This window comes from Microcaecilia unicolor, chromosome 1 (assembly GCF_901765095.1).
Source record: "Microcaecilia unicolor chromosome 1, aMicUni1.1, whole genome shotgun sequence".
Classification (NCBI taxonomy): domain Eukaryota; kingdom Metazoa; phylum Chordata; class Amphibia; order Gymnophiona; family Siphonopidae; genus Microcaecilia; species Microcaecilia unicolor.
Window position 1 is genome coordinate 732802586 of NC_044031.1, and position 20121 is coordinate 732822706.

Genomic DNA, 20121 nt, shown 5'->3' on the forward strand with positions numbered 1-20121 from the left:
CCGGAACATCAATTTTGGTATGGGCGGCATCGACCTCCATGACTGCTCAGACTTCAGCATCCACTGGGAGTGCATTAGCATTGAGTGGGTCGCCATCTGTCTCGACACTGGGTGCTGATAGCAGGCCCTGGGATCGGTCAGCATCGGACTCGACACCAAGGACTTTCACAGGTTTGGAGTTGTCCTTGTCGGCACTGAGGGATCAAAGCTGTATGTATCGAGGGAAGCTCAAGAAGCATAAGCACCTATGTTCTCGACAATCACGGTTACAGGAGCACCGGGACATCAGAGTCTCTGACCAACTTGGGGAGGCACTCCCTCTCCTTAAAAGAGGTGCTGGTGTGCAAGTCATTGAGTGGCCCAGTCTCCTTCACCAGTTTGGCACCAACACCTTTTCAGCCTCTTCCCTGGCTCCCATGCCTTTGCCAATGTTCACCTTCGATGAGCAGTTCTGCAGCATGCTCCAAGAGGAGCCGGTGCAGTTACTGCAGGGGCCTCCCACTCGGACATCGAGGGTGCTTGCACCACCAGTGGAACATCCCCAGGCCCTCTCTGAGGCGCCATTGGTGCTGGTGCCCAGATCTTCGACTTTAGCACCTCGCAAGGTGTTGACATCTGGACATGCAGTACCGCTCTCGACATCAGGGGAGGAAGCTTCCCTGGAGTCTGAGAGTATAGCTGTACCTCAGGGCTCTTTGGGGTGTGGACCTCATGCTATCATGTTGTGGTCAGTGCAGACTTATTCAGCTGCCTCAGATTATGTGGAAGAGTCTGATTGAAACTGTTCTTGGGAGTCAGATGATGATCCACATCCCTCTGCTCCTCAAGAGACATAAATCTCCACCAGAGGCACTCTCATTAGTTTTGTTAGGGAGATGACAGCAGCCATCCCATTTAAGTTGGAGACGGAGGAGCCTAGGGCAGAAATGTCTGTCCTGGGCTTTAAAGACTCCGCCTAAGGAAGGGGTCACTGTTCCATTGCTCCCTATCCTTAAGGACACACTGTTTAGAGCTGGGAACCGCCCCTCAGAGTGCAGGTTGCACCCAAGAAGGTGGATATACAGTATCGTATCCAGAAGGCTCCCGGATTCAAGAGGGCACAGCTGCTTCACCACTCCATGGTTGTTGAATCTACTCTCAAATGGGCCAAGAGTGCTTGGTCTAGTGCCTCAGCGCCCCCAGAGCAGGAGGCCAGAACCTTGGGTTCATTTGGGAGAGAGACTTTTCAGGCTGCAGTGCTCATTACTTGCATCCAGTCCTACCAGCTCTACATGAACCTTTACTTGGAGTCTTTAGTGAACACTACACTGAGTCTGGTGGACACTCTTTTCAGAGCAGGCCGCAGAGCTTCACCAGCTGGCCAATAAGTAGATGGAGTGTAGGCATTATCTGGCCAGGGGCACCTATCATACTTCTCATGTTGTGTCCAGACTCTCTGGCATGGGTGTGGGGATGCGTAGACTCTCCTGGCTCTGGCTCTGACCTCAGACTGGCAGTTCAAGAGAGATTGGTAGGGGACAATTTGTTTGGAGAGAAAGTGGAAGAGGTCGCTGACCTCATTAAAAAAAAACATATGGACACTGTTCACACACTCGGCATTCTCTATCTGCATCATCTTCAACAAGATGTTCCAGCGGTCCTAGGCAGCGACCCTATTACTCTCATAGCGTAGGTTCCCGCCTACTCGTTGTGCTCAGGTGACTCAGACCCAGCATCCCAGGCCTCGCCAGCCCCATCCTCAGAAGTCCCAGCCAGATCCCCAGTGAAAGCAGGTCATGGCCTTTTGACTAGCTGCAGCAGAGCATAGCTGCTCAATGAGTATCAGTCCCAGACAGCTTACTGGTCGGAGAGAGGCTCACTTTTTATTAATACAATGGCCCCTTTTAACCTCCGACCAGTGGGTTCTTGAAATAGTTCATCTCGGATACACACTGATTTGATATGTACTAAATTGCCCACTGAGAGTGTCTGTCTTCAGGCCCAAGTGGTTGAACCCATGCCACCAGGGGAAGAAGGGCAGGAATTCTATTCTAAGTACTTCCCTGTGGTCATAAAGATGGGGGGGATTCTGGTCCATCCTAGATCTAAGGGCCCTGAACAAATTTCTGGTCAAAGAAAAGTTCACGATGATTTCCCTGGGCACCCTTCTTTCTCCAATTCAGGAAAACGATTGGCTATGCTCTCTGGACTTAAAGGACACCTATACTCACATTTCAATACTTCCATGTCACAGGAAGTATTTCAGATTTCACGTGGGGAAACCCAATTTCCAGTATCCTGTTCTGCCCTTTGGCCTGATGTATGACCCCAGAATTTTTACCAAGTGTCTGGTGGTAGTCGCAGCGTATCTGTCCTGACTGGGGGTATATGTTTCCCTACCTAGACAATTGGATAGTCAAGATCACATCTCAGGATGGAGTCCATGCGCCTAACTATTCAGGTGCTGGAGCTTCTCGGTTTATCAACTACCCCAAATCCCACCTACATCCAGTCCGCCAATTGGAATACATAGGAGCACTGCTCGATACAGTGCAGGCTCAGGCCTTCCTTCCTCAGGCAAGAGTAGATACCTTAGTAACAATTGCCTGGCAGGTCCACAGCAGCCAGCAGGTTTCAGCTTGGCAACTGTTGAGATTGATGGGCAAGAGTGGATGCGGCTTAGTGGACATTAGTTTCCCAGTGGTCTCAGGTGACAGGGAACCTAATGGATGTCATTCGTATTCCCCCGGTGTTGGCTCACACCATTCTCTGGTGGACAGTCAGGTCCAATTTGACCTTCCATTCCAAATTCCACCACCTCAGAATGTGTTGACAATGGATGTATCCATCCAGGGTTTGAGAGCTCATGTAGCTGGACGTCAGTCTCCTCGCACTCTGGGCTGTATGGAAGGCTCTAAAGGTTTTCAGAGATTGACTCCAGAACGAAATTGTTCTCATTCAAACAGACAACCAGGTTGCAATGTGTTATGTCAACAAGCAGGGATGTACGGGTTCCTACCCCTTGTGTTAGGAAGCATTGGGCATGTGACGGTGGGCTCTGCTTCAGGGTGTGGGCCTTTCGTGCCACTTACCTTCCCAGCAAGAACAACTGGCTGGCAAACTGACTGAGCAGGATATTTTAACTGCACGAGTGGTCTCTTAACATGGGTGTAGTCCAGAATTTCTTCCGAGAGTGGGGCACCCCCTTGGTGAATCTTTTTGCGACTCATCTGAACAACAAAGTCTCTCAGTTCTGCTGTAGGCTTTGGGTCACATGGCAAACTAGCATCAGATGCTTTTCTCCTGCATTGAGGATGAGGACTCCTATATTAGTTTCCTCCCATTCCTCTCATAGAGAAGACTTTACTGAAACTCAGGCAAGACCATGGAACCATGATTCTGATCGCTCCTTAGTGGCTGTGACAGATCTGGTTCCCTCTTCTTCTGGAGTTGTCCTTCGAAGAGCTGTGGAGATTGGACTGTTTTCTGACCCACAGAATGAGGATTCCCTTCTTCATCCCAACCTCCAATCTCTGGCCCTCACAGCTTGTAGTTGAGAGTGTAGAACTTGAACCCCTGGGATTGCCAGTGGGTGTCTCTCATGTCTTGCTGACTTCCAGGAAAGATTCCATTAAGAGGTGTTACTCTTATTAAGTAGAGGAGGTTTGCCGTCTGTTGTAAGGGCAAGGCCTTAGATCCCTTCTCTTGCCCTACACAAAAACTGCTTGAGTACCTCCTACATGTTTCTGAGTCTGGTTTGAAAACCAACACTGTAAGGGTTCTCTTCAGTGCAATTGGCCTTTATCACCATGTAGGAGGTGAGTCCGTCTCTGTACAGCCTTAGTTGATCGCTTCATGAGAGGTTTGTTGCTAACAAAGCCTGCTACCAAACCTCCCACTGTGTCATGGGATCTCAACATAGTCCTCACCCAGCTGATGAAAGCTCCTTTTGAGCCTCTGAATACCTGTTATCTGAAATTTTTGACCTGGAAAGTTAAGTTTCTGGTGGTGAGTCACTTCAGTTCGCAGAGTCGGTGAGCTCCAAGCCCTGATAGCTCATCCACTGCATACTAAATTTCATCATAACAGAGTAGTTCTCCGCCCACACTCTAAGTTCCTTCCTAAGGTGGTGTTGGAGTTCCATCTTAATCAGTCAGTTGTTCTACCAACATTTTTCCCAAAACCACATGCCCATCCTGGCAAACGTGTAATGCATACTTTAGACAGCAAGCGAGCCTTCTACTTGGAGCAGATTCAAGCCCATAGATAGTCCACCCACTTTTTTGTTTCTCTTGGCCCCAACAAATTGGGGGTGGCCATTGGCAAACGTACACTTTCAAATTGGATAGCATATTGTATCTCCTTTGCTTATGCCCAGGCTGGACTGACTCAGCAGGGAGATGTCACAGCTCACTCAGTCAGAGCCATGGCTGCACTGGTAGCCCACTTGAGATTAGCCCGTAGAGGAGATCTGCAAGACTGCAACATGGTCTTCAGTTCACACATTCACATCCCACTACTCTTGATCAGGATACCCAACGCGACAGTTGGTTCAGACAAGCAGTTCTGCAGAATTTGTTTGGTGTCTAGAATCCAACTCCACCCTCCTAATCCCCATTTTATTCTGTTCCAGGCTGCACCTACACAGCTAGTATGTATATAGTTTCAGGTTGATTGACGTTTTTGTCTCGACATTTTGAGACAAAATTGTCCTAGCTTGCTTGTTTTCACTGAGCCTGGTAGCTAGGGATTCGTAGATGTGAGAATAAGAAGACCTGCTTGTCCTCGGAAAAAGCAAAGGTATTTGTAGCAGGTGTTCTCACACCATGGATTGGCCTACTACATGGAGCGGACAAGGCCCAACAGACAGTCCGCCCAGCTTTTTGTTTCTTTTGATCTCAACAGGATGGGGGTCGCAATTGGGAAACGCACCATTTCAATTTGGCTGGCAGATTGCATTTCCTTCACTTATGCCCAGGCTGGACTGGCCTTGGAGGGTCATGTCACGGCTCATGATGTCAAAGCCATGGCTGCTTCAGTAGCTCACTTAAAGTCAGCCTCCATTGAAGAAATTTGCAAGGCTGCGACGTGGTCTTCAGTCCACACATTCATATCTTACTGCTGCCTTGAGCAGGATACCTGATGCGATAGTTGGTTTGGACTATCAGTGTTGCAGAATCTGTTTGGGGTCTAGAATCTGTCCCCTTCTCCTCTACTGCTAATTCCAGACTCCGTTCCTTTTATCTTGCTGCACCTCTCGCCTGGAATAGACTACCTGAGCCTGTACATCTAGCCCCGTCTTTAGCCGTTTTCAAGTCCAAACTTAAAAGCCCACTGCTTTTGACTCCTAACCACTACTCACTTGCCCTGTCCTTTTATCCTCACCTCTTTATTCCCTTACCCTTATTGTTCTGTCTGTTTACCTGTCTTATCTAGATTGTAAGCTCTTTGAGCAGGGACTTTCTTTTTATGTATGGTGTATGTATGTATGTCTTGTAGCGCTATAGAAATGATAAGTAGTAGTAGTAGAATCCAACTCCACCCTCCTAGGCCCGTTTTATTCTGTTCCAGGCTGCACTGTATATAGTTTCAGGTTAATCTCGGTTATGTCCTCGTTGTTGCGAGGCCCAATTGACCAATATTTGTTGTTTTCGGTGAGCCTGGATGCTAGGAATTCCCCATTTGTGAGAAGATAGAATCCTGCTTGTCCTCGGAAAAAGTGAAGATACTTACTTGTATCAGGTATTCTCCGAGGACAGCAGGCTTCATATTCTCACAATTCCTCCCACCTCCCCTTAGAGTTGTCTCCTTGGTTATTTTTACTTTATTTTTTGCTTTAGTATTAAACTGAAGAGACTGCATTCACGCTACAGATGGAAAGGCACTTACGCATGCGTGGTGGAGCATGACTCTTGCTCCATAAAGCTCTCTTTTTAGTTTTGGCAAAATGCCGGACTGGGCGACACAGATTGGCGTCACCCACTTGTGAGAATATGAAGCCTTCTGTCCTCTGAGAATATCTGCTACAGGTAAGTATCTTCGCTTTACTTACCTGCGCATAGGTGGAGTTTGGATGAAGCATGGATAGGATTCACACTTATGCATATAACTTGTAGAATACTACAAGTTATGTACATGTTTCTGGCATGCGCACCCACTTAGATGCCAGCTCTGTGGCTAGTATAAGTGCTCGCACCTAAGCATGTATTTGCATTTATACCTGGTTACATGCACATACATGGAGTAGCCTAGTGGTTAGTGCAGCGGACTTTGATCCTGGGGAACTGGGTTCGATTCCCACTGCAGCGTCTTGTGACTGTGGGCAAGGCACATAACCCTCCATTGCCCCAGGTACAAAATAAGTACCTGAATATATGTAAACCGCTTTGAATGTAGCTGCAAAATACCACAGAAAGGCCGTATATTAAGTCCCATTTCCCTTTCCCTATAAAGGAAAGTAGACAGCCTATTTTCCTTTATAAAATAACTGCAACATAGATGCGTAGTTATAAAATTACCCCCTGAATGTTCACAGGCCTTGCTTCTTCCTCTTGTGTAGGCCTCCTGTTAGACTGAGAAATCCATGCAGACTGCTGGGGTCATTGAGCACACACTGCCATTATGCAGATTGCTACTGCTGTTGCTTTCATACGGGTGAGGGATGGGAAGGGACGGAGGGTCTTTTTTTGTTGTTTTGTTTTCTTTGTTTTCATCATCTGAGGTTACGTGAATTTTAAAATTTTAAGATGGGGACATATTGGATAAAAGTTGGGAGAGTACTGTCTTGGAGGAAAGTATATGACAGTGGACCGCCATCCAGCTGGCATATTAGCAGTCAGACTGAGGTAATAGTAATACCATTTTCAGATGACACCATTATCCATGCCTGAGCTTTCCTTCAGTCATGGCTGTTAAGCAACTTGTGCAAGTTTGCTTACTACTAGAAATAGCATTCAAACCCCGTGCCGTCAGCCTTTCTACTTCTGTGCTTTAAACACTTGAGCTCAAGGTGAGGCTGTTCCACTACGGTTATCTATCCTTTGTAATCATGGGGTGAGAAGGTAGGAGTGGTGGAGCTGGAGGGCTGTTAGAGACGGTTATGGCCAGAGTACAGTGTCCATCAGTGTCAAATCTTTGCTGATCACAAACTCTATGACTATACAAGAGAAAAGATATATCCTGATGTCACTTAATCTTTTCTCCAGTTCCTGAAAGAAGTCAGTTTGTTTAGGTGGTAGCAGCAGTAGCAATGTACACCACAGCTCCAGGTGTTTTTCTGATTACGTGCGGGAAAACATTTGCTTCTGTGCTACAGGTCTGGTTGATTTGCGTAAGCAAAGTTAATCTCTTAGAAGAACTTGCTCTGCCCTGTCCTGCAATAATGTATGCCAAAATCTGCTTCACGCCTGCTTTCATTAATTAGCAGGTAGTGTGACACGTCAGTAAAATCTGCCCTTCTGTTTTTGTTCTTGTGTACACACCTGATTAGAGGGTGTATAAGTCAATTTAGAAGAATAGATCCTGTCACTTCCAATATTTTAGTATAATTTTTTTACAGGGTAAGAGCAGATGAGCCATACCACTAGGCATACAGTTTTGCCAAGTGAATAGTGGAGTAGTCCCATCACTTCCCCCGCAAGCTTTTTCCAACCTAGTGCCACCTCTTACTGCTTCCATCAGCTCACCACCTGGGATCCGGGCTTGCGCTGTCTCTTGCTTTCTCCGTCTTCTCAGCATCCATTTTTTTTCTGTTCCTTACCATGCTCTTTTAGGAGAAGATAATAAGAGAAAAATTGTAACAGTGCTGTGGTAATGCCATCGTAAAATCAAGTTTAAATCCAACTTGTTGTACAGAAATTCTTACAGTAGCGTTTCTACAAGTCCCAGTAATACGCTAATTTTATGTATTTACAGTAACTGATCCTAGTTCTTGATTGGAAGGAGAAAAAAAAATTCATTAGCCATCCATCAGCCCCTGTTATGGTTTATGAGAAAAACGCTAGTGAATGGTGGGAACCACTTCATACAGTTCACAGAGGAATATTTTTCTCCATCTTTGTTTCAGAGATTTGCTTGAAGTTGATTTTGTTTTCTCTCAAGATCTTTTTAAAGACCATTCCACATTGTTTATTTGAAGTTGTTTTACTTTTACGGACAAACATCTATAAGACTCCTGAGGCAGGCTTTTTGGGGCTAAACGCGGCGCTGTATCCAATCTTTTATGCAACAGCTGAGTTTGTCTGTTATAAATTAACTATTTTATGTGTTATATAAATTAAAGTATTGCCTTATTTTTAAGTCCCATTGTTTGAGCCTTTTTTCGTTTCCCACTTTTTGTTTTCTCATTGCTCCTTTTGTGGGATTTGTGGGTTCAGCCATCACGTGATTTATGGTTTAATCAAAATTCGCTATACCATTCTTAATACCAGGGTACATTAAAATGGTGTACAAAATTCATAGAATACAGTAAAGAAAAGTGTGCCATAGAAAAGAAAAGACCCATAAAACTGGAACACCAACATAAATGAACAAAAATAAAAGACAATGAATCATAACAACCAACCAATCATAATCTTTCTGTTAGATTGCAGGCAGATCTCTGTTATACCACTCAGGTTAAGTAGAAAAAGCTTGAGAAAAAAATAAGTTTTCAGTTTAATTTTGAAACTCATAAATGTCAGTTCTGCCCTAATGTCCTGGGGCAATGAATTTCAAAACTTGGATCTGAGGGAATGAATTGCCAAAATGACATGTGCTTTCTAAACAAGCATGCAAAGGACTTGGTAAAGAAAATAAAACTTCAGAAGATGAATGTAAATGCCAAGATGGTTTATGTGAGCGTAATTGAGAGAAAAGGTGTGGGATACCAGAATACAACAATTTATGAACAATGGTCAAGATTTTGAACTGATAATAAAAATGGAGTGAGAGCCAATGATAGCGGATAAGTAAAGTGGTGGCGTGGTCATGACAAAGAATCTTTATTGCAGTACTGTTTGGAGCCATTTAATAGTAGCCTGAGGTAAACCAGAACTTATATTACAGTAATCTAATCTTGAAAGAATAAGTGCGCAAAGAATTGTGTTTTGAACAGAGGAATCGAGAAGTGAGCGAACAGAATGGAATTGACTAAAAATGAAGAAACATTGTTTAAAATCCATAGCAATATGCATCTGAAATGATAAGTGGTTATCCAGGTGGACACCCAAATGTTTAAATGAGTCAACAAGTTGAAGTTTAGAGTTCACTATAGTAGGGGCCAGAACCGGTGGAGGAGTTGAATGTTTAAACCAGCATACAATAGTCTTTGATGGATTTAGAACTAATTTGTTTTCATAAAGCCAAGAAGTAACCAACTGCAGACAATGCTATGTAGCAGAAAGGTCTGCATTATGAGAATTAGTATGAATTGAGCAGAATATTATCTGCATAATAATGGGCAGTAATCCTACATCCTGTATTACTGTGGCCAAAGGGCTCAAGAAGAGTGTTAGAAAGCAATGGTGATAGTACTGATCCCTGAGGAATACCAGATACTAGCTTTTGAGGAAGAGAGGAATCGGCATGAAAATGAACAGTATAAGAACGACTACCTAGGAAACACTGGAATTAATTGGATAAGCACTTGGGATCGCTTAGGAAAAGAACGAGTTAGGAGTTACAGAGGATGGGCAGACTGGATGGGCCATTTGGCTTTTATCTGCCATCATGTTTCTATGTTTCTAATTCAGAGCTGACCCCGATTCCAATAGAATGGAGTCTAGTTAAAAGCAGAGAATGATCAACGAGGTCTAATACTGCCAACAGATCTAGTGAAACAGCTAAAACAATTTTGCTAGCTTCAAAAGCAATAATGAAGGTCATTAAGTAACGATGTAATTACAGTCTCTGTATTGTGGCCCTTTCATTTTTATTTTCATCTATAAAATAAAGAAAAGTCTTTACACTTTTTGCCTTTCAGTAAATATAGTATCCTTCCATAGAGTTCTTTTCCTCCCCATCCCCAATTATTCCCCTCCATACTCTTGTGTTTATTAAAAAAAAAAAAAAAAAAACAACCCTCCAAACCTAAGTGTCTTCTAATCAACACAATCCTCACTATCACTCTGTCTGTCACCTCCTCTCTGAGGACATTCCCTGTCCATTGTTTCACTATTAGATATTTGAATTTAAAATATAACTTATTTCTCTCCTCTATGAAGAAAAATTATACACAGTACTTTTCATTCCTTGCTGTTTTATTCTTGGCACCATTTTCTTTGTGCCTGTCTATACTGCTGCTTTCATTATCATAACCTGGCAGCAATTTCTGTCTTAACCCCTCACCCCATTAAAATGTATGTTAGGACAGATCCCATGTATGAAGCACTTCATATAGGGTACTGACAGACATGCAGAGACTGAGTTCTGCCTGAGGGAAGAAGGTTTCTTCAGAGGTTCCATGGCCACATCCAGTGAGTCACCTCTGGGCAACTTTTGATTGTCTAGTTTTATTGCATTGAGATTAAAATGTTGTACATTTTGCTGCCATATTACTTCAGAAATGCAGAGAAGGTGCCAGAATTCTGGCATGAACATCTTTTCCAAAACAAAACAGTTAACAGAAAACCAAATATGAAGACCAGAACTCTACAGAAGTCTTACCTTGAGCGCTTAAAGAATTAATTTTCAAATGTTTTCTGGTTCACCATTTGTTTAAAAAAATGTTTAACCTGCTCTGAAAAGAGATGCTTGAAGAGTGGGAGTTACTTTTTAGGGTCAGATCTACCTCATATAGAAACTCACCCACCCCTGACCTCACTGGCTGTTTTTCTGATACCGATTCTTAAGATTCTTCATTTCTTGCAGCTTTCCTCCATTTAGTTCTCCCTTCCTCGATCCCATCTATAACCCATTTAGAGTAATGCTTCCCAATCAGAGCCATGCAGTTTTAACTCCATGCCTTTTATTTGTTTTTCACTGTATCTTGTAAGTTTGTCTTCACTACATTATAAACACCAAGGAGCAAGCACTGCCTCTTATGCATATCTCTACAGTGCTGGTAATGGTATACAAATGGTTAATAGTAGAAAGAGAGATTTTCCACCCAAAAGCTTTGCTTTTCAAAGGTAAATTTTACTTTTCACTCTGATTTGTGCTCTTCTGTATCTACAGTTAGCCACTCCTATGGATACGGCCTCCTGGACGCTGGAGCTATGGTCAGTCTTGCCAAGAACTGGACCACTGTAGGACCACAGAGAAAGTGTGTCATTGACATTCTCACCGAACCCAAGTGAGTGACCATTCTGCACATTTACTTAAAAACCTCTGTATCTATGCAGTTGCTTGCAGCTGAGAGAGTGTGTCATCCCTTGCTGGTATAGAGCCAAAGTGATGTGCTGTGTGCAGAAATGAAGAAATGAATGTGTGTGAGGTAATCTCGACATGAAGACAAGCAAATGACATCCACGTGTCTGTTTTAAATAGGGCTGCTGAACATTCTGTCCTAAACTTAAACAGATAAGTTATCCATTTAAGATAGCTATTTATATATGCCGTTAGCTTTAGAGTTAACCATATAAATATTTGTGAATTATTGACTGTGTGCATATATGTAATACTTTATTTTTTTTATTTTATTTTTGTTACATTTTTACCCCGCGCTTTCCCACTCATGGTAGGCTTAATGCGGCTTACATATTGTATACAGGTACTTATTTGTACCTGGGGCAATGGAGGGTTAAGTGACTTGCCCAGAGTCACAAGGAGCTGCCTGTGCCTGAAGTGGGAATCGAACTCGGTTCCTCAGTTCCCCAGGACCAAAGTCCACCACCCTAACCACTAGGCCACTCCTCATTTAAATATCCACACTGGACCCCAATATACCTCCTCTCTTTATATCCCCTCCCCCCCCCCCCCCCCCCAATTGTCCTTCCAATGCTGTGCCTAGCTTTATCTGAGCCAATCCAATGGCACAAGATGAGCTCCAATGTAGACCTCACTGCTTAATCTTAATTTTATTCTAAAGTTATTTTGTTGAGTCTTAGGGTTTTTCCCTTCATATTGTGGACTTGAGTGTACTGACATGTAGTTTTTTCTTTTTAGAATGATGTTAATCAGTTGTAATTTCCAGTCATGGTTCTTTTTTTTTTTTTTTCTTTGTTTTCTTTTTCAAATGTTAATTTTTAAACTTTTCTATTTATTAACACAAGAAACCTGATTACGCCAAGGTCACAGAGCCCTGGCCTCTTGATATCTCTCAGTCAATACCAAAAAAAAAAAAAACTAGAGGATTACAATAGGTACTCTCTGAAAGGAGAAAATCCACAACAGGAACTAAAGAATATTCCTTCAGAGCAAACTGGGTTTTTAATCACAGTTCTAAACATAGATTTATCAGCATTACTGGCCAAGGCAAATGAAATACAGGAACTGTAGGTTAATGTCAGCATGAGTCTGGGTCAAAACCCTGGCAGAGTTATCAAGAGGAACTAAAGAATAAATCCTTCAGCATAGTTCATATAAGAATTTTTATTGTGTGCTCATATCACTTTAAGGACTAGCACTGACCAATCAGGTCTTCAATGTTGTCCATTTTCTTTCAATCGTTGCACACTTTAAAAAAAAAAAAAAAAAAAAAAACTTTTTCCATTTTCAAAGTGCTCAATTTTTTAAACTTCAAGGTGAAAAATAATGAATTTCAAATTGTCGTATGACCTAACTTTTAAAGCTGTTCCTGGGTCCCGACATGGACCATGTTTCGCATGCCACTTTTTCAAAGCACCCAGTGAACAATATTTTCTGTCTCCGTCAGTCACCCGTTTTTTTCCCTTCTGCATAATACAGATAAATAAAGCAGTGTGCAAAACATGGTCCATGTCCAGGACCCAGGAACTGCTTAAGGTAAGTCGTACGACAATCTGAAATTCATTATTTTTCACCTTGAACTTTAAAACAAATTGAGCACTTTGAAAATGGAAAAAAAATTGTTTTTAAAAAGTGTGCAGTGATTGAAAGAAAATGGACAATGCTGAAGACCTGATTGGTCGACGCTAGTCCTTAAAGTGATACGAGCACACAATAAAAATTCTTATATGAACTATGCTGAAGGATTTATTCTTTAGTTCCTCTTGATAACTCTGCCAGGGTTTTGACCCAGACTCATGCTGACATTAACCTACAGTTCCTGTATTTCATTTGTCCTGGCCAGTAATGCTGGTTTTCAGTCTGTTTTACTTTACAAATTAATTGTAACTGTGGACAAACCATTGCACATTCAAAGCAGCTACTGAGGTTTAACACCTTATGCAATTATCCATTACTTGGGCATGTTGCATATCCTTTAGTTTTTGCAGATTCAGACTTGTGTTCCTCCTCTGGAGATGTTTTCTCAATGTAATTCTTTTCCATATCTGACAAATTATTGTTTCCAACCAAGACTACTACTACTTAACATTTCTAGAGCGCTACTAGGGTTACGCAGCGCTGTACAGTTTAACAAAAAGGATAGTCCCTGCTCAAAGGAGCTTACAATCTAACGGGCGAAATGTCAAGTTGGGGCAGTCTAGATTTCCTGAATAGAGGTAGGTGGTTAGGTGCCGAAGGCGACATTGAAGAGGTGGGCTTTGAGCAAGGATTTGAAGATGGGCAGGGAGGGGGCCTGGCGTATGGGTTCAGGGAGTTTATTGCTTGCTAGCAGTTCTGGGGGAAAGTTGTGTTCTTCTAAAGTCCTCATACACCTACCAGCTGCCTTTTCATTTCTGTTTTTCTAAGGAGAATTGATCTGTGGCACAGATCACACTCATTTGGGCACAGTAATTTGGTTGCTAACCTTCAAACAAGCATCTAAATTCCACAGGGTTACAGGTTTTTTTTGCTGCTTTTAGAATTTGGGCAGTTCACTAGACCTTTGAGGGTTAATGAAGTTCAGTTCTGCAGTATACATTTTCCTCAGCCCTCCAGACTGTAGTATAATAAAACTGATTTGTTTATCCCCAGCTAGGTAACTAATTATAACTCTCTTTTGGAATGTGGCTTAACTGCTGCAGTAACCTGATAAACAGCACTGTAGAACATGTCAGGGGTTGTTTTGCTTTTTTGGTTCCTTGCTGAAAAGTGAGTGTTCTGTCAGTGCCAGGGACAGAAAGTCCTTTCAGAGGAGATGGAAATGGTTTGAGGGCTGGACACAGAAGCCCCTTTGACTCCACATTCATCATTTTGCAAAGATTCAGTAAGCCTTTTGTAAGGCACAGCATATTTTTAACTTTGCAGCTGTTTGTTTCTCTTTTGTTTGGGGGGGGGGGGGGAGCTGCTTGAGGGACTAGGTCTTGAGTTCTTGGTGTGATCTGGGTTATTGAAGTTTTCTTTATATTTGTAAGAAAAAAACTGATGAATGCTAAGTCATGGGTTTCAGCGAAATATGTCAACAAAAGACACTTTGAGCCAGATGTACTTTTTCCCCATGGATACTAGTAGGAAAATCTGCTAGTGCAGCGGTTCCCAAAAGGGGTTGCAAAATCCTCGTTTGGGGTTGAAATTACAGCAGCCCAATTAAAAAAAAAAAAAAAAGAGAGTGACATCAGCCCACATGGGCCAACAGGGTGCTGTATCTTGATATGGTGGGCACAGTGGGAGGCAGGGCCTGCAGCAGCCTTGTCAACCAATGGCTGAAGTTGGTGTGGAGAGAGGTAGGGCTGGGGTCACAGGCAAAAAAAAAAGGTGGTTGTTTTTTCTTTTCTGATTTACATGTTCCTTTAACCAGGGACAGTGGAACGCATATTTGGTTGGAGGAGCTAAACAAACTAATCTACAGTCTCACCCCCAAGCTTTCCACTTGCCTAATGCTGTGTTGTGCAAAATATTGGTAGGGCCATAGCCCCCGTGGCCCATCCCATTCCACTGCCTATGCCAACAGTATCTTTCCCTTACTTGATTCCTCTCTGTGTCCTAAACTAATTTCAGTAGGTGAAATATATGATGCTAAGCACTGGTGTTGATCTTTCCCTCTACAAGATATTGCTGCTTCCTCCAGCTTGAGTTTGTATACCAGGGCTGGCTCAAGGAGTCCTGGCACCCTGAGCCAGCTTTTGATAGCAAAGGAACATGCTCTCACCATTATGAGGGATGAGCCAGTGAGGCAGGCTTTTGGCGCCCCGAACCAGTGTCTCACCTAACTCTTGCCTTAGGTCAGCCCTGGTTTCTTTTTTTGTTTTTTTTATCAGACAACTAATCATTCTGGGGATACTTTTTATAGAACACTAGGAAAAATACCCGTTTCTGAGGGCAATGAAACGGGCGCTAGCAAGGGGCCCCCTCCCTCCGTCCCTCCGAGCTACTTGCCTTGTTAGTTCGCTGTGGCGTTTCGGGTTCGGGCCTCGAGTCATAGCTCCGCCCTCGACGTCATGACGTTTTGACGCGAGGGCGGTGCAGACACTCCAGGGCACACCGGATATCTCGGGCGCCTCAACTTCCGTGGAGGCTTCAGAACGTTGGGGTTGCCTTTTATATAGAGAGATTATTTTCTGTTGGCAGGCAGGATTGTATCAGGTACATAAAATGAGGAAAATTGCATTACATTATACCCCGCTACAACCAACAAGTTCTGAGCAGATAACATGAAGAAGAGCATACTGCAGATAATTATACAGAGTAGTCACAATCTTGAAATCATATACAGTATCTGTAGGTTAAGAAACACATTTTCTAAAAAGAGAAGTCTTTAATAATTTCCAAACTCAAAATAATGATCTGAAGGTGACGAAACAGTGTGACAAGGCGGTGGCCGTAGCTAGAAGGTTGTTAGGCTGTATAGAGAGAGGTGTGACCAGCAGAAGAAAGGAGGTATTGATGCCCCTGTATAAGTCGTTGGTGAGGCCCCACCTGGAGTATTGTGTTCAGTTTTGGAGGCCGTACCTTGCGAAGGATGTAAAAAGAATTGAAGCGGTGCAAAGAAAAGCTACGAGAATGGTAAGGGATTTGCGTTACAAGACGTATGAGGAGAGACTTGCTGACCTGAACATGTATACTCTGGAAGAAAGGAGAAACAGGGGTGATATGATACAGACGTTCAAATATTTGAACAGTATTAATCCGCAAACGAACCTTTTCCGGAGGTGCGAAGGCAGTAGAACGAGAGGACATGAAATGAGATTGAAGGGGGGCAGACTCAAGAAAAATGTCAGGAAGTATTTTTTCATGGAGAGAGTAGTGGATGCTTGGAATGCCCTCCCGCGGGAAGTGGTGGAAATGAAAACGGTAACAGAATTCAAACACGCGTGGGATAAACATAAAGGAATCCTGTTCAGAAGGAATGGATCCTACGGAGCTTAGCCGAGATTGGGTGGCAGAGCCGGTGGCGGGAGGCGGGGATAGTGCTGGGCAGACTTATACGGTCTGTGCCCTGAAGAGGACAGGTACAAATCAAAGTAGGGTATACACAAAAAGTAGCACATATGAGTTTATCTTGTTGGGCAGACCGGATGGACCATGCAGGTTTTTTTCTGCAGTCATTTACTATGTTACTATGTTACATGCCTTAACAAAGGAGGAAGAGGATTCCAGCTGGAAGCTTCCTGATAAGTCAATGAAGACTAGAGGATGCAAAGCCTTTACTTTATGAACAGTAGGAAAAAAAGATTTCTAGTAACTCTTCCATGGTTCCTATTAAAATAAATGAAATGATCAATTAAATAATCCGGGGAATCCCCATGAAAAGCTTTGAAGGTCAAAACCAGAACCTTAAATTGCAATCTAGCCTCCACTGGCAACCAGTAACTGTAAAATGAAGGGAGAGAGAGAAGCATATTTATTTTCTGGAAAAAAATGACTCTTAACTATGGCATTTTGTACTGTCTAACTTCATTATTAAAGATTTCGTATAGCCCATGTAAATGGAGTTACAAAAATCCACTGCATTACTAGATGAGAAATCACTGGTTCAAAGTATTTACAGATGATCTGAAGCTTTTTTTTAAGTAAGAGAGATTTTCTAACCACCTTAGTAATCAGAGTACTAAAAGAAAGTGGGCTGTCTAATTCCATACCTAGAACTCTCGGAACTGCCTCAAAGGTTAAATCAAGATTATCAAACTTAATAATAGGATTATCTCTCACAAAGGTCAGAGGACCAATCCAGAGAAACTTAGTTTTTTTCTTTAGTTTCAACTTGAATGAGCGTCAACCACCCGTAAACAATGCAACACATTAATCCCATGGCATGAATCATTCTGAAACAACAATATACAACACAACCTCTAACTAACACATCTTTTCATTTAAGATAAGAAAGACATAGTTATCTTGCCAACCACTGTAAAACACAGTATCGTACAACCTTGTAAATGTAATTGAATCAATGTAATCTCTAATAACTGTGAAATGTAAGCCACATTGAACCGAAACTCGTTTGCGGGATACAAGTATGAAGAAATAAATAAAATTACCTGAAGTAAAAGGTATTAACACTGTGATATCATCCTCAGATATATAAAACTAGAACTGAAGTGAGCTAAATAGTCTGCTAAGGTTGCATTGAGATGTTAAATAGTGAAGGTGAGAGAGGAGACCTTTTACCGGTCAGAAACTCAGAAACACTTTTTGTGTGTGATATGTATTTTATATGGAGAAAATAGTTAAAATTGCAAAGGTTTGTGTACTTTTTACAAAGCCTGGGGGAAATTCTGTATATGGCACCAAATGTTAGCCACTAATTCCGTGCCACGAAAAAAGCATTTTAATGAATGAATGCAAGGCACTAAAACGGGGCAGAAACGGCAGTTCCACACAAAAACACACTTATCTGCCCATTTATAAAATAGCACACAAGTGTTCCGTGAGGATCGGCGAAAGGGGTGTGTGTGGCCATGGGTGGGCTGGGGTCATTCTGTTAAAATGCACACAGTGTTACAGAATGCAGGGGATCCGCACTGGGATTTCTACCTGGTTTCAATTGGTGCAACACCTCGCACCCAAAGTTGAGTGCAACTCCCGGCACTATTCTGTAAAGGATGCCGATCCCAGAACACCCATTATAGAATGCCAGTCATTGCCGAATTTGGAGCACCATTGATAGAATTTCCACCCCCCCCCCCCCCCCCCTTGTGTAGACCTTCTCAAAGGTGGCACTTGGGCTTATCAGGGGCAGAGTTGTGAGATACGCACGCATACATTCATACAGTTGCACCTGCCTTGGAGCAAGGAGTAACTTTGACATAGGGGTGGACTGAGCATTCGGGCAACTGGGCAGTGTCCAAGGGCCCAATGGCTGTAGGGGGCCCAGAGGCTCTGTCCTGTTGCCCGCCACTGCACAGTACAGCCCTCCCCGGCGGTCCTACCTTGAAGGCCCTGGTGGTCTAGTGGCCTCTACGGGGGCAGGAAAGAATTCCACTCCTCCTTGCCCGCTGCTGCTACTCTGCCTCGCTCCGTGTTTTAAAAATGGTTGCCGAGACTTCCTGTAGCAGTCTCGCAAGACTACCATGGGAAGTCTCTGCAGCCATTTTGAAAACACAGTGACGCCAGGCACAGTAGCAACAGCGGGCAAGAAAGAGTGGGGTTCTTTTCTGGATCTGAAGAAGCCACTAGACCACCAGGTCCCTTCAAGGTAGGACCACCGGGGAGGGCTGTAGTGTGTGGTTTAGGGGTCTATAGTGTGTGGGAGGGAGGTGGCAACTGTGGCGGTGGGGGGAGGGGGCAGCGGTGGGATGGTGGGCAGTGTGGGGCCCCAATGACCTTTACTGGCCAGGGGCCTCGACCATGACCACTGTCTCCGCCCCTGTTTAGAGAAATTTGTGCTCTGTTGTGGCTAGTTCTGGGAACCTGTTTTATAGAAGCACATACACATTACTTTTATTTAAAAAACATGCTGTGTTTTTTACTTTTTTTTTCATGGGTGCTCTGTTATAAAAGGGGCTCTCCCTGTGGTTGGTGGGCCCAAATGCTGCTTTGTATGCTCATGATTGCCAGGTCCACTCCTTTTTGGCCTCCTGCACAGCCCCATTCCAGCTCACAAATACCTCAGATATAAAGAATGCGTAAGAAAAAAAAAACATTTCTTCAGTGAAAGGAAGTGCTCAAATAGGTCATGGTGTGAGATAGCTGCAGTCTATATAACATTGCACCAAGAATGAAATTGGTCATTTTAGATGGGCCCTGTGGTCTCTAATGGCAGTTTTCAAATAGCTCGCATCACAAACCATGTGGGTACCTTTAACACAACGAGAGCAGTTCTATAACTGAACACCTTGATACTGAACGCCGATTCTGTAATAGCATCTGTGTGCCAAGATGCCATTATAAAATACTAGTTTAAGTCGGTATTGACATTCCTAAATTTAGACATGAGCGGTTATGCCAGGTCGAAGGGGAGCCATAAATGTTTGCACCTAAGTTTTCCATGATATGCTTATAACTTATAGTATTCTGTAAGTTTATCCCCCTAATTTTATAAAAAGCATTAAAAAATACATGCACAAATTTGGGCGCACACCCAATTTGCACATGCATTTTAATTGAATATTGAACTAATTGACGCCAGTAACTGGCTTTTTAGCAAGCAATTATTGGCACTAATTAGATTATCATGTCCGCACATAAATTTATTCGCGAGTTGGAAAAGAGGGCACAGAAGTGGGAGGGCCATGGGCGGATTGGGGTTGTGAATAAGAGGGATCTGTGCCTAAAGATAGGTGTGGGCATTTGCACCACATTTTCGTTGGTGCAAATGGCTGTTCCTAAATGTAGGCGCGATCCCTGGGCTTACGTGTAACTTTAGATGCAGTTTATAGAATACCGCTATGTGCTTTTTTGGGGATGCCAATTTTTAGGTGCCATTTACAGTGGGGGAAATAAGTATTTGATCCCTTGCTGATTTTGTAAGTTTGCCCACTGACAAAGACATGAGCAGCCCATAATTGAAGGGTAGGTTATTGGTAACAGTGAGAGATAGCACATCACAAATTAAATCCGGAAAATCACATTGTGGAAAGTATATGAATTTATTTGCATTCTGCAGAGGGAAATAAGTATTTGATCCCCCACCAACCAGTAAGAGATCTGGCCCCTACAGACCAGGTAGATGCTCCAAATCAACTCGTTACCTGCATGACAGACAGCTGTCGGCAATGGTCACCTGTATGAAAGACACCTGTCCACAGACTCGGTGAATCA

The 20121-nt window shown here is 43.2% G+C and overlaps 1 protein-coding gene across 3 annotated transcripts in view; it reads left to right on the top strand.

The window, feature by feature from the left end:
- Nucleotides 1–20121, top strand: part of FURIN (furin, paired basic amino acid cleaving enzyme) — a 336167-nt gene that overhangs the window by 260796 nt on the left and 55250 nt on the right. For all 3 annotated transcript variants that reach the window (XM_030189649.1, XM_030189650.1, XM_030189651.1), the window contains exon 12: nt 11134–11251. In XM_030189649.1, the coding sequence (XP_030045509.1) occupies nt 11134–11251 (118 nt within the window). The remainder of the gene's footprint in view (nt 1–11133; nt 11252–20121) is intronic.